The sequence below is a fragment of the Ornithodoros turicata genome, chromosome 4, assembly GCF_037126465.1.
Source record: "Ornithodoros turicata isolate Travis chromosome 4, ASM3712646v1, whole genome shotgun sequence".
NCBI lineage: Eukaryota > Metazoa > Arthropoda > Arachnida > Ixodida > Argasidae > Ornithodoros > Ornithodoros turicata.
The window spans coordinates 28,671,051-28,685,191 of NC_088204.1; the positions used below are offsets into that span (position 1 = coordinate 28,671,051).

At 46.3% G+C, this 14,141-nt stretch overlaps 1 protein-coding gene across 1 annotated transcript in view; it reads left to right on the forward strand.

The window, feature by feature from the left end:
- LOC135392886 (uncharacterized) overlaps positions 1–14,141 on the forward strand; it is a 66,377-nt gene that overhangs the window by 12,141 nt on the left and 40,095 nt on the right. The window contains exons 3-5 of the mRNA XM_064623553.1: positions 6,483–6,625; positions 7,060–7,128; positions 7,207–7,319. Coding sequence (XP_064479623.1) covers positions 6,483–6,625; positions 7,060–7,128; positions 7,207–7,319 — 325 coding nt within the window. The remainder of the gene's footprint in view (positions 1–6,482; positions 6,626–7,059; positions 7,129–7,206; positions 7,320–14,141) is intronic.

Sequence of the window (14,141 nt, forward strand, 5' to 3'; positions counted from 1 at the left end):
GTTGAACAATGTTGAGATGTTGCAAGACTGAATTTTTGGAGGACAGACAACACTCGAGTAAAGAAAATTTGTGCGAAACCGTGCTCCATTATGATGTTACCGAAATTACACCTAAAAAGGCGTGCACCATGCACATTGTTACACCTTTAAAGGTGTGAAAAGATTTAGAGTGTACAACTATTTACCCCGTAAATATCATTTCTCGCATAAAATAAAATAAAATAATGTTAACACACACCCAAACTGTAAAACAACTCTCCATTTTTCTTTACATATTCTCTTCGTTTGACTCTCTCCTGAGACCCCCCCCCCCCCGCCCCACCTCTGTCCTCACGTTCTCACGGTCCATTATATAGTCACCTTTGTACTCCGCACCTGTGTCCTCATTCCGTCGCCATAACCCCCTTTTTATTCTTAATTCCTGGAACGTCACCTACATGCGTTCTCGTTTCCTATGTAACCCCTTGGACTCGCGTTAGGTTGCGCTTCAGATAACACGGCGTTTGTATTTATGTTCTTTTAATTTTTACCTGTATTTGCATGCTTTCCATCACCCTGTTACCCTCTCATGCCAAAACTCCCCCGTCAACTGTAAATATGTTCCTGTACCATGTTCATATTTTTGTAACCTGAAGAACTGCAGTCTCGTGCACGAAAGTCTCGTTACCATGTGTAAATTAATAAATTGCTCCTACCGTTTAATATCTCTCTTTGATTAACATTAACTACTAAACTACTAAGCCATTTGCAAGAGTCCAGAGTCTTATTTCTTCAAGAGCTCTATTTGCTTTATTTACGACTTGCTTAGCATCAGCACTGGAAACAAACAGGGTAGTATCATCAGCATATATTGTAGTGGATGACGACGACGTTACAGAAGATGAACAACGAGCCGCGTGACGTGCTGCATTCTTCAGCTGGCAATCAGCTGTTTCTCAGCTGACCGCGGCAGTCGCACATTAAACACTGCTCCAACAGGAACCCAAGGTCTAATGTTGGTATTCTTTAGACTTCCAGCTATCACAGTGGCGACGAGATGACTACGTTGGACGCAGCAGCAGAAGGCCAGTTCCAAGGAAGAGAATCGGCTACGCATCGATTTCATGGACCGGGGACCTTCGACCCTACAAAGGAAGACTGGAAGCTATATAAGATAAGGTTTCAAGCTTCATTGGATGTAGCCAGAATTGCGACGGATACCGACAAGAGGAACTTGTTCATAACGTCGCTAGGACCTGACACTTTCAAGCTACTGTACTCGCTGGTTCAGCCGAGGGACGTCACGGAAGTCTCGTTTGTGGACCTCATCAAAAAACTAGATGAATTCTACGCGCCGAAACGCTTTAAAGAGTTCGAAAGAGCAAGGCTTTTCTCAGCAAAGCAGGCGGAAACGGAATCGGTGGCACAATTTTTGACGAGGTTACGTGCAATTATCTCGAACTGTGAGTACGAGTCTGAGACAGACATTCGAGCTTCGTCGTTGCTGACGGCATTTATCGTCGGTCTACGGGACCAGAGACTCAGGGCAAGGTTAGTTCTTGAGAAGGGTCTTACCATAGATGCTGCCCTGAAGCTGTCGGAAAGCATACTTTCTGCTGAACAGGAGTCGCGACTGCTGGAAGAAGGAACCGCATCGAGCAGTTCATCCGTTGCTAAAGTGCAAGATAAAAGCAAGGACTCTAAACCAGTTAGGTGTTTTCGATGTGGTAACTTCAATCACGCTGAAAGCGCGTGTCGATTTCGACAGGAAGAGTGTCGTTTGTGCAAGAAGAAAGGTCATATCGCTAAAATGTGCAAGAACAACCCCAGGATGAAAAAGGGGAAAATCAAAGCTGTCACGGATATATTTCTCGCGGAAGAGAGAGACGGCAAGTTTGTGCTTTGCACGATTTTAGGACAGGACGTTCAACTGCAAGTTGATACCGGATCTAGACATACACTTCTAAATCACCAGTCATGGATAAAGCTTGGGAAGCCGAAGCTTAGTCCACCTTCGTATAGCTTGCAAGGTTTCAACAAAAATCCAATTGCTCTCAAGGGTCAAGGGCAGGTAGAAGTTGCATACCAAGGTCGAACCCATCACCTGGAGATTGTGGTTACTGAGTCTCTCCACAGAAATCTTCTTGGCAGAGAATGGATTGAGAAGTTGGGAGTTGATCTTAACAAGCTGTTTGTGGGAGCTCTGGATAACGTACCCTCTTCTCTGACTAATACCTTAGAGACTCATAGGGAATTGTTCAAGAAAGGTCTCGGCAGATGCCAAAAGGTCAAAGTGCACGTTCAACTCAAAGATGGCGCGTCCCCGAAGTTTTTCAAACCAAGGCCCATTCCGTTCGCATTACGTTCCTTGGTTGAAAACGACTTGGAGAGACAGTGCAAAAATGGAGTTCTGACGCCGGTAGATTATTCAGATTGGGCGACATCAATTGTAGTTGTACCTAAACCTAACGGCGCAGTGCGCGTTTGTGGCGATTTTAGTGTATCGATAAACCCCCAACTGGATATCACACAGTATCCGCTCCCGAGACCAGAAGAACTTTTCGCTAAGCTCAATGGAGACCAAAAGTTTTCAAAACTCGATCTTTCGGAAGCCTACCTACAAATGGAGCTAGACGAAGAAGCGAAGAAGCTACTAGTCATCAATACACATAAGGGCTTATTTCAGTTTAACCGAATGCCTTTCGGGATCGCTTCGGCACCGGCAATCTTTCAACGCACCATGGAGCAAGTGACAGCAGGGATAGATCATGTAGCCTGCTATCTAGACGACATTATTGTGACGGGCTGCGATGATGACGAACATAACAAAAATCTCGAAGCTGTGTTCAAAAGGCTCAAGGAATATGGTTTTGTATTGAAAGAGGAAAAGTGTGCCTTCCTGAAAGATGAAGTGGAGTACCTTGGACAGGTTGTGTCAGCAAAAGGCTTCTTCCCTTCTCCGAAGAAAGTTTCTGCGGTGTTGAACATGCCTGAGCCAACGAATGTATCCGAATTGCGAGCGTTTCTTGGCATGGTCCAACACTACAGCAAGTTTATACCAGGATTGGCAGACTTGTCATCACCGCTAAATAAGTTACTTCGTAAGAACATGCCTTGGTGCTGGTCTGAGGACTGCGTAGACGCTTTCGACGGCCTCAAACAGAAACTAACGTCTATCGACGCTCTAACCCATTTTGACCCGCGCAAACCAATCTGTTTGGCAGCGGACGCCTCTTCAGCAGGAGTTGGCGCGGTTATTTATCATAAGATCGACGGAAAGGAGCGGCCGATAGCCCATGCCTCGAAGACATTATCATCAGCCGAGAGGAATTATGCTCAAATCGAGAAGGAAGCGTTAGCCATCATTTTTGGACTGAAAAAGTTCCATCAGTATCTCTGGGGACGACGGTTTACGCTATATACGGATCATAAACCTCTCACTACAATTTTCGGTCCAACGAAAGGCATACCAGTCACTGCAGCTAATAGATTGCAACGGTGGGCATTGATTATGATTGGCTATACATACGACATACAGTATAAGCTAACTCATCAGATGGGAAACGCCGACGGGTTGTCGAGACTTGCACAGGGGCCGGATGATGATTTCGACCGTGCAATAGCGACTGACAACATAGCAAACGTGGAAGATGTTAACCTTCTTTCGACAGAAGCGATTTCGATGCTTCCTGTAACGGCGTCTGCTATCGCAGAAGAGACGGCAAAGGACCCGGTGTTTGCCCAACTCTCCCATCACTTACTAGAAGGTCGTTCTGCTGGGGAAGACAAGCCGGAACTTCGTGCTTACTTACACCGTGAAAGTGAGCTGTCGATTTCTCACGGCTGCATTTTACTGGGAATGCGTACGGTCATTCCTCCGAAGTACCGCAAGAGTATCTTGGATGTGCTGCACGAAGGGCATCTAGGACTCACCAAAATGAAGATGCTCGCTAGATCGTATGTTTGGTGGCCTGGATTGGACAACGACATCGCAGCCAAAGTCAAAAGTTGTGAATCTTGTGCCTCAACCGCAGAGGACATTCAACCAGTCCCTCTATACCGTTGGGAACGGCCAGAACATCCTTGGACGAGACTGCATGCCGGTTTTGCGGAGTACGACAAGAAACACTTTCTAGTGGTTATAGATGCTCATAGCAAGTGGCCGGAAGTTGTCCAAGTACGCCGTCAGACTGTGACTGACACCTTGAAGGCCTTCCAAGAAATCTTCCTGCGGCAGGGTACCCCTGAGCAGTTGGTGACCGATAATGGCCCACAGTTCACCAGTGCTGATTTCAAATCCTTCTTGGAGCTACGGGGAATCCGTCACATTCTCACACCACCCTATCACCCCAAGTCCAACGGACAAGCTGAAAACTTCGTAAGGTCCCTGAAGCAAGCCTTACGTCGTGCTCAAGCTGGGAAGGAGGAGGAGCCTGTTGGAACGTTTCTCGCGAAATACAGAGCTACCCCACATGTGTCGACCGGCAAGTCACCCTGCGAGCTGCTAAACAAGAGACTCTTCAGGATGACTCTAGACCTGATCCGACCATCCCGGCGCGAAAGTGGCGATGTCGTCATGCCACTCACACAGAACAAGTCTACCAGGAATTTCCAAGTCATGGAAAAGGTCTGGGTAAAGGATCCAACTCAAAAACATCACTGGATCAAGGGCGTCGTCTTGGGACGCATAGGTAATGTTATATACGACGTGGACGTGGAAGGTAAGAAGCGCCGCCGTGTTCACGCCGATCACTTGAAGAGAAGAATCTCTGCGGACGATGTGCCAAATGCTGATGTCGAGAGCACAACCCGTCCAACTGGTCGATTAGATCTCCCAGTGGGTCTTGCCTTCAGCTCCCGGCACCCAACTGAGATACTTCCTCACGATGACCTCCCTGCGTCGTCGTCCATGGCGTCTCCTGATCGTCGGCCCCCTGTCCCTACCAGAAGATATCCTGTGCGTCGTCGGAGATCTCCCGCACGCTTCAAATTCACAACGTTAGGAGGGAGGGATGTAGTGGATGACGACGACGTTACGGAAGATGAACAACGAGCCGCGTGACGTGCTGCATTCTTCAGCTTGCAATCAGCTGTTTCTCAGCTGACCGCGGCAGTCGCACATTAAACACTGCTCCAACAGGAACCCAAGGTCTAATGTTGGTATTCTTTAGACTTCCAGCTATCACATATATGAAGAATTTGTTATCGAATGGAAAACAGCAAGGGACCTAAAATGCTGCCCTGCTGAACGCCAGCCACCACCTCGAGCTTACCCCAACGATTAGGATCAATTGCACGTTGCTCTCAGACGTGGAATAACTGTCGCTGTTTTGAGGTGCGAGTAGTGCGTAGTTCTGGTCTTGGGTCATTTGCATGGGAAAATTTGGCAAATTATATCTCAAAGTACGTTCGCGTCTCGCGGTGTTCGCAACGGCGATATTTTTGAATAGTTACTGGCTCCAATTCTGCGATGTCGTATTGCGCAGAAACCATCTAGTTACTAAGTTGATGAATTTCAGTAAATTATTCGTTCAGTAGTTAAAAACGCTTTCCGGCAAGACGTCCGCCCTGTCCGATAACCTGGCACGTGTGCTGGTCTTGCAGCTTATTTATAAAACGCCCGTAATGAATACAAAAAATAAAAAGGAAAGAAAAAAGATAAAGAAAAGCACTGTTCCACCAGGTGTTACACCATACCTTCTGTGCAAAGTAGATGACTGAGATGACTACCACGCTTGCGTACGTAAGGGATAGCGTTGGTGGTTCTACGCACGCACATACCTTTAAGAGGCGGCCTCGCGCCGTGCGCAGAACCACCACGCTATCACTGACGTGCGCGAAGGTGATAGCGTACGATGCACTAAAACTCACTAATGCGGTGAAATGGTATAACGAGTCGCCTTAGTGTGAGGAACGATGCCATACGATGTCCAAAGGAATTTCAAAGTGCTTTCAGAGCAGAGCGCTGGTGAGCTGGATTTTGCCATGGACCAAGCAATTTGGACATACTGAGAAGGCGAGAGGCCAGGTTTCACCAACGCCGATTAATAACCGAGATCAACGGTTCCTTAATTTGAATTTAACGCTTCACTAAAAAGAGTTGTTGTTAGTGAAACATTCATCACGTTACCAACTATATCGTTTGAATTTCAAGTTTTGGCAAGGCTTGATCTCGTTTCAAGGTCAACCAGGTGTTGGTGAAACCGGGTATAGAGACACCGAAAGTGTGAATCTGAAAGGGTGGTAGTGCGGGCAGTGGAGAAGGATATGCTCGAGATCTTCAAGATCACCATAGTGACGGCATCGTAACATCATACCGACATCATCACAGTGACGTTGTAAACAAATACATTTGTTGACGTGCTGAAATGACAGTGTCCTTATTATGGGGATATTGTATTGACTATGAGTGTAGCCCCTAGGGCTGATGGTTCGTTGTTTGTAATAAACATAATGAAGTGTAAAGTACCGTTAGCTGCATTGGGGGTGCTTGCTACTTTTAGATGCGTGGCCCGTGAAAGAAAGCAACACGTCGACTATGGATGAATGGAGGCCGTACCAGATCTACTTTGTGGGAGATCATTCGTACACAGAAGCTCAGGAGGCCGGCGACTTCATGAAATACGCCGAAGGTCTCCTGACACAGGTAAGTCTCGCGTTCCAGTTTGAATAAAAAATCAACAAGGAAGTGTAACTTCAAATGTGTTATGTCTGTTATGTTAATGTTAGTCTGTTATGTGCAGCAGACTACTCGTGCCCATAAGTAGACCTGGCCTCGTGTAATGCTGTCACCTAAAAAGACGAGATAAAAAGGGGAAAAACAGAATTAAGCTGTTTTACGAGTTTTTTGTTGGTCGTGTTGCTCTCCTATAAAACGTTTACGTGACTTTCAGGCGGTAGGTGGTTAGTGTTATTGGCGATGGTTCAAATTCTGCCTCTTCTTTTTCCCTTTACCTTTGCTCTTCAATGAATCTGCTGATGGCACTACAGGGAACGATGAATTCGTCACTTTCTTCGCAAATTGGTCTGCTTTGTATATCTGCTGCGTCTATGGGTAACTTACTTCACCTTTCATTCCAGGCAACTTTTTATATGAACAAGGTGATCATGAATTGCACAGTAAAGCTCCTTGTGGTAGGAACGACTGTGGTAAGCATTTATTGACGACCGTAGGAGCAATATGAGTAACACTTTTTAACTGAAATATTCTGAAACAAACCGTGCCAGTTTACACGGGAACAAGAACAGAAGTACCTGCGGTCGGAATCACTCAACCTGACTGAATTCCTTTCTGAAGATGAGAAGGCGAGGACATCTGATATAGTAATCGCACTGTCAAGGTGAGGATAGATCCACTGTTCATCATATCATCAGAGACCAGTTCATGCAGCGGAAGGCAGTCAATGAAATTAAATGAGTGCACTGCTCCTGATACGTCTCATGCTTCACTATTTCATCGCGTGAATTTCACGTCTAAGTCATCTGATCAGCGGCCATATGACAGCTATGACTCTGCTCGCGCTCAGATATTCGTTGGGATAAGTTTTCGCTAACACAGGATATCCTTAATGTGGCACTTATTGCTGCACATTGTCCAGTGTCGTTATCTAAATGTTTCGGCCTCTCTCTTTAATGGACCCAGCATTTATTGTAGATAACTGGCTCAAATCGCGGCGCGCTTGGTGTTACACCTTTCTATCAAACTCATGCTTCGCAACTCTGTGTTACGAAATAAGTATGAAATCGGCTATGTAGGAACTGAATATCATTAGCAGCTGAGGTGTCACTTGCGAAGACGAGGCGACTACTGTAGCGCACCGAATAACTCTAACACCTCAACCTTTGCCTTCACTGTTCAACTGCGAGGATGACATTAATTTACGAAGCGATCTGTCGGCGTACGTACCGCGGTCGTAGCCTTGCGGAATAAGTCTGGTTGGAGTGGAAATGCTGACCCGTAGCCAGCCAACATGTTTAATGTGAAATCGTTCGCCAGCTCACTCGACCGTTGCTTATCTGAATTTTTCGGGCTCTCATCCGTCGTCATCGAATCTCAACCAGCTGTCGTGTAGCCACTACGGATTATTGAACGAGAAGGGCCGCAAACGGTATTCAACCGTGGCCGCCGGTACAGATGGTGCTGCAGTTCGAGCGACGTTGGTTCGGCTGGTTCTCCTAGTTATCTATCTCAATAGATCTTATGGTCGCCGCTACAGCAGTCCCACCTCGGGTAAGCGGAAGTGCCCATCAGACCCTGGGCTAGGGTCTAGGGGCTGGGATCAGGGCTAGGGCTCAGAAGTAACGGTTGTGTACAAGTGCTGCAACTCAGAAGTAACCGTCGTGCGGTGGCTTCTCCAGTGAATCTGGTCGTATGAAAACGTGCGGGGCAGTTTCGAGGCTTGGAAGAATGTGTCACGGCCCGGTTTGAGAGGCACGGGAAGGATAAGGGTACAGCGGCTCCATGACTGTGTGGAGGCGGTTTATGTAACTGGCATTGTCAAGTGTGTTGTCGGTTTGTCCTACAAACCGGTTTGCCAAACAGTTAAAGTTTTTGCTTCGCCTCACCGGAATCCAACCGGAACAAAATCAAAGCATCGCGAACCCGAACCCGGATCGAACCCTTATTTTTTTGCGGTTCTGGAAAAAACCAGAGTGCACCGTCTGAGGGACATATCTGAGGCGGACTATCTGTCTGGTAAACAGTCACATGAAATGCATGAAAAATAACATTTCTGCATAAATTTTTCCATAGATGGGATAACAAAGCAGCGTAGCACTGGGTTAACGTAATTTTCTTGCCCAAAATTGAAATCATTGCGCTCAGTGCTTTCCATGCAATAACCAATACTGCATTTGAAGCTCTCTTACGTGATTTTCATTGCCTTTGGAAACACCCTCGTCTCATCGCAAATAAGATAGTGGAACAGCATACGTGTGAAGCATGAAACGCGATAGAACTAGCCCCCCACAGCTCTGGCAAAATCTGTGTCAAAATGCGTGTTACTGGGTACGGAGCAATCCGTGCTTCTCCATTGGTCGGACGCCACACGCGTGTTCGGACTGGTTGCCGGAACTTGAAAACGGCACTTCGCGCTTCCTCGCCTGCTTGCTGCGTACTCTCTCCAAAGCATATCTAAACTGGTAGCGAAAACAAGCGAAAGTACCAAATCAGACCCATCGGCAAAGCTACCAGCATGAGGCGCGAGCGATCCTGGGTGTTGGTAGTAGAGGTACGATCGTAAACAAAACAAAACTTTACAACATGGGCATGGCTTGTGTGTGTACTAATAGGTTATTCATAATTTTAATGTAGAAAAAACTTTCTGTTGCCCCACTCGTGCACATATACGAAATAATCTACCACCCGAGTACATTTCCGTGTCCTGCTCCCTTTGCGCATGTGTCACAGTGGGCGTGTTTATCGATGCATCTCTGCACCCGTGCATTGTAATACGGAGTCCGTACACTTTTTGGGTTAAACAGTAAGCGACGTTCACATCTCGAAGCTGTAGACCAAGATTTACACGTGTGAACAGATGAATACAATGCATCCCCTGTTGCTTGCCCCGCGAAATAAAATTTCGTCATGGGAGGAGCGGCCATGATAGCGTGAGTATTAGCAGGAATCAGCTGTGCACCAACGATGTCATATTTTGCTGCAATGTACCTATAATGGCCACTCATTGAATAAATGCAAACGTCTAATCACTACGTGTACGTGTAGCTCTAGGTGAGAAATGGACCTTAAGTGAACCTTCCTAATTTTTGTGTGGGCATCACGATGCCCTTCTGTTTGGAGTTGTCCAAATCTGTGATAACTGTATGTATTTCGAATTGATATTTTTAATTAAATCTGATATGATTTATTTTTCTGTGTTCGCGTGTGATGTTGTTGCCTGGGTGAGGAAAAGGAATACACCGCAAACAAAGGGCGCGAATGTAAACGTGCCATGGCTAATTATGCACTACTTCATACTGCTGACGTCATCTCTGACGTCATTTATTTACAATGGTAGTAGTCGGCGCATTCTGAAGACACAGGGGCCCATGGGAGTTGCTCTACCTGTTTAGATATACCTTGCTCTCTCGGCGGTTTCATTTGAAATTTGAACGGTGAACGTCGGGTCGGCGTTGTCTTTAGTTGGGAGGCATGTGCGTTCGCCGTCTTATCCAATGTCTTTGATCGTGCGTACTGTTTCTCGACACAAGCATCAGTCTAAGAACAGCCCCACTGGATTTCAAAGTGAAGTGTTGTCGTGGATTCTGGCTCGATGAACACGTTCGAACGCCGTCAGATTTGCATAGCGGTGACAAGAAAATAGGATTCATGAAGCAGCGTTATTTTATGTTAGAGGTATAGCAGGCAGGGGCATGCTCATCAAGAGAGTGTGCGCAAGAATGTGACAGTTGTTCGTTGTTGAGAATAGGCTGTGTCGATATGCATGTTTTGCAAGTTTGAACTTATTTCCTGTGTGCCAGGAAGTACTAGGCAATGGACTCAGTACGCTCAGTGCATTCGAATGCCTCAACCTGCCAGGCGATTGTGTCAGTATAATGACTCAAATAAATTTCTGTTCCTTACACTGACTGTATCGCTCTGCAAAATGACATTTCACGGAGCCATCGTTTGTCCTCAAACAATTTGCTTAACCTAAACATTCCTAAACCGCCGTCATCTCTTTCACTAGAAAGCCGCATCCATGTCATTATACTTACTCCCTCGATTCTGTTCATATTAGACGTGAAGCGTCCATTAAAAACTCTTGCCTTCACCTTGACAGCTCTTTAACTTTCCACACGCACGTAGCTCAGTTGTGCACCTCTGCGATGCGTAAACTCGGCATCATCTCGCGGATCACTAAAAACTTTCGGGATCCATACTGTTACTTTCGCTAATTCTTCTTTACTGCGCTCCCTCCTCTTGAATTTGCATCAGTGGCCCGGAACTGCCTAAATATCACTCAGACCGCTGAAGTAGAAAACGTTCGGCGGCGCTTCATCTCTGTTTTTCATCTTCGTCATCTTCGTTGCAGCACTTACTACAACTACGATCATATTCTGAACAAACTTGCTATCCCCACATTCGCAGAACGATTCGTGACTGTCATTTCTTATATAAGCTCGTACATGCTGTCATTGATTGCCCCGAATTACTATCGAGCATCAACTTCCGAGTGCCCTCACGTTCTCTGAGGTCTCCTCTTCTTTTTATCCTCACTCTTTTGCAAAACCTTCATCCAGTCAACCGTTTACAACTAATCCTGAACTCCGCGTCGCAACATTATGACCTTGACATTTTCGCTCCTTCTCATGCGTTTCTTACAAGTCATTGTTTTTTAGCTACGATGTTTCACTGTCAACTTTGTTGCCTTTTTGTCTATTTGAATGTCTTAGTTTTTCATGTATAACATCTTGTGGTGCACCAATAAGAAGTCCCTAGTGGTTGTTTTTGGGTATCTAAACAAAAATAAAGTTATTATTATTACAACACGTTTGAGAGTTGTTATGGAATCACATGATAACATTACGGAGTTCATGAAAGCTATAAATCAGTGGTAGCCGGGACCGGCCAAGCCCAAGGCAGCATGGCATACGGCAGTATGGAAAGCAGAAGTCAGCAAGAGCCAGGTCCGGTCATGCTGTGACCCGGACTGAAATACTTCTGGTTGGAAGATTGAGGGAGTAATCGCTGCATTGTCATTGGTCGTGCCCAGTGTTGCGTGAATTGCCTTATAGTATGGGCTCTATAGGGAGTTACGGACGGCTGATAGAACTGTTGTACGACACTCGTGTGCATGACTCGGGCCGGGTAGGGCGCCTCAGGCACGGCGGAATGCCGGTAGGATTCCGTGAGTGCTACCAGATGGCACTAGGTTTTGCATACCGTCAATTGAGCGGGGAGGCTGGTCAACCAAATGTTTGTTGAAGATCACGAAGTAAATTGTAACAGCTGTGTGCCAGAGAAGGCATGGCACGGCAAATGACGGAGGTGTTGCGTGGGACGACGGTTACCAAGTTCTTCTAAGCAAATGAATGTCACGAACATCGGCGGTGGTCAATGGCAGAAGAGCCTCTACAACATACTGGGACTTGGTAGTGTCCGAAACTAATGTGACGTATGGTAAACTAGTATGGGGCTGTTCGACTAGTTTGACGCATCCTAAACGAGGTAATTCACGTTAAGCACAGGAGAGTATGGGGCTATGAGATCTGAAAGGTATTAGCAGAGTATCGACGTCAGCTGTGACATTCCATGCGTGGGAGATCGACGGAAATGTTTCTAACGGCGCCGAATCGGACTGAAGAAGGCGGAGCAATATTTTCAGTGCCCGGATCACAAACTGATGTCGCTTGTGGTGAAGCCATTCAGATCTGATAAGAGGGGCTGATGGTCGCCAACCGCTAGTATCTGGAGCCGCAAGTTGGGTAGTACTTGTTCAGCGTGTGCTCTGTCGTCTGTCGCACGTCGACCCCACCGCTGCTGCTAAAAGGCGTACTTCACTCCGTGAGACTTCGTAGTAGGCATAAAGAAACACATGAAGGTATGCAGCTACGCAGTGCCTGATAGTTAGGAAGAAGCTGAGTAAAATCGAATATATTGTGCTCTCCAGCAAGTGCACAGCAAGCAGAGGTTGTTGGAGAAAGCCTCACTCACGGAAAGCTCCAAAGTCGTCACGTTCGTGACATCGCTAGGACGATACCTGTTTGTGCATCCACTATTCAGGACTTCCAGAGCATCATCGTCTTCAAAGTTCCATCGAAAGATAAAGGCTGCATGAAACGACAGGCCGTATGGATAACATCATCAAAGGTGGCAAAGATGAAGGAGCATGCTCCCAGAACTACGCCACACAGCGGGACCACACGCTTGTCTCCATAAGGCAAGGTTTCAATAGTGCTAGTACGCAAAACGAGGTCAGAGTTTCTTCGGCACATGCAGTATCTTGGACTTGACCATGTTTGCCGCTGATGTTTTCGATGTTTTCGCAATTCGATATTTTCGACAATGCAGAAAGACATATGAATTCATAGAGGAGTTCTCACACCAAAACGCTTTGTCACTGAGGCTGTCTCAGACGACACAACTCTTATTGTCGGCAGTAGTATGTACATCAAGAGTCCCGAGACTAAATAATGCTAGGCTTGGGTACAAACGGAACCTATCGCTCACGTGGCTTTCCATGACGTTGCGCGCCATGTACTCCGAGCTTCGTTGTATAAAATATCTGCCTTGAAATATTCCGTATCATCGCTATGAAATTATTAACACTTCCGGAATGAACCAACCAACTTTGTCACCATCAATGGCGACTGTCCAAAACTTCAGAACCATCTTACGTGCAAATATACAGTTAACCCTCGTTTTATGAACTGTCAATTTACGAATTCCCTCGGTTTATGAACGGCGTCACAAGAAACCAAACTGCAACAACATATGTGTTCTGACCTCGATTTATGAACGGGATTGTTGACGCACGGAGAAGTACTGGGTTTGCGTCAATAAATATGAACAAATGATGGTCAAGCAGCTGCGCAGTGTCCCAGAGTCACAAGAATTACCAGAGGTGACTCACCTATTTTGTGAGTGGAAAAATTTGACTTCCCGGGTGACGGCTGTCGGTTTCGATCATATATAGAAGATGAAACACTTAGTGGCTCCAAGCGAAAGCGATCAGCTCTAAAAGCCGGTCACAAACTGGATGTTTGCCATTGGAAACAGTCTCACTCCTCAGCTAATATGAATGCTGTCCTCGATTGGATTCACGGTGAATGTGGAAATAAGCAGAAATAAGCATAAACTACTGCATTTCCTGTTGTGTTTCAGCCCATTTCTCTTCCGCGCATCTTGCACCTCGACTTACGAATCCCTCGATTTATGAACGATTTTTCGAGAGACGAAGGGTGTTCATAAATCGAGGGTTGACTGTACTCTCAATTATTCTACATATGTACGAAAGCGTGAACTGCCACATACAAAAACGAAAATGATGATCACGCCCTTCGGTTTGCTTATGTTAGAATACTACCTTTCCATCTCGGAGGAGGAGGAGGAGTGTCGTTTGGGAGGAACCGAGAGGTCTGCCTGCCTGATTAGGCGGCATGTTTCTCGGGAAGGGGAAGGTGGTGGAGAGGAGGAGAGGAAAGGGTGAAGTGGAAGACCG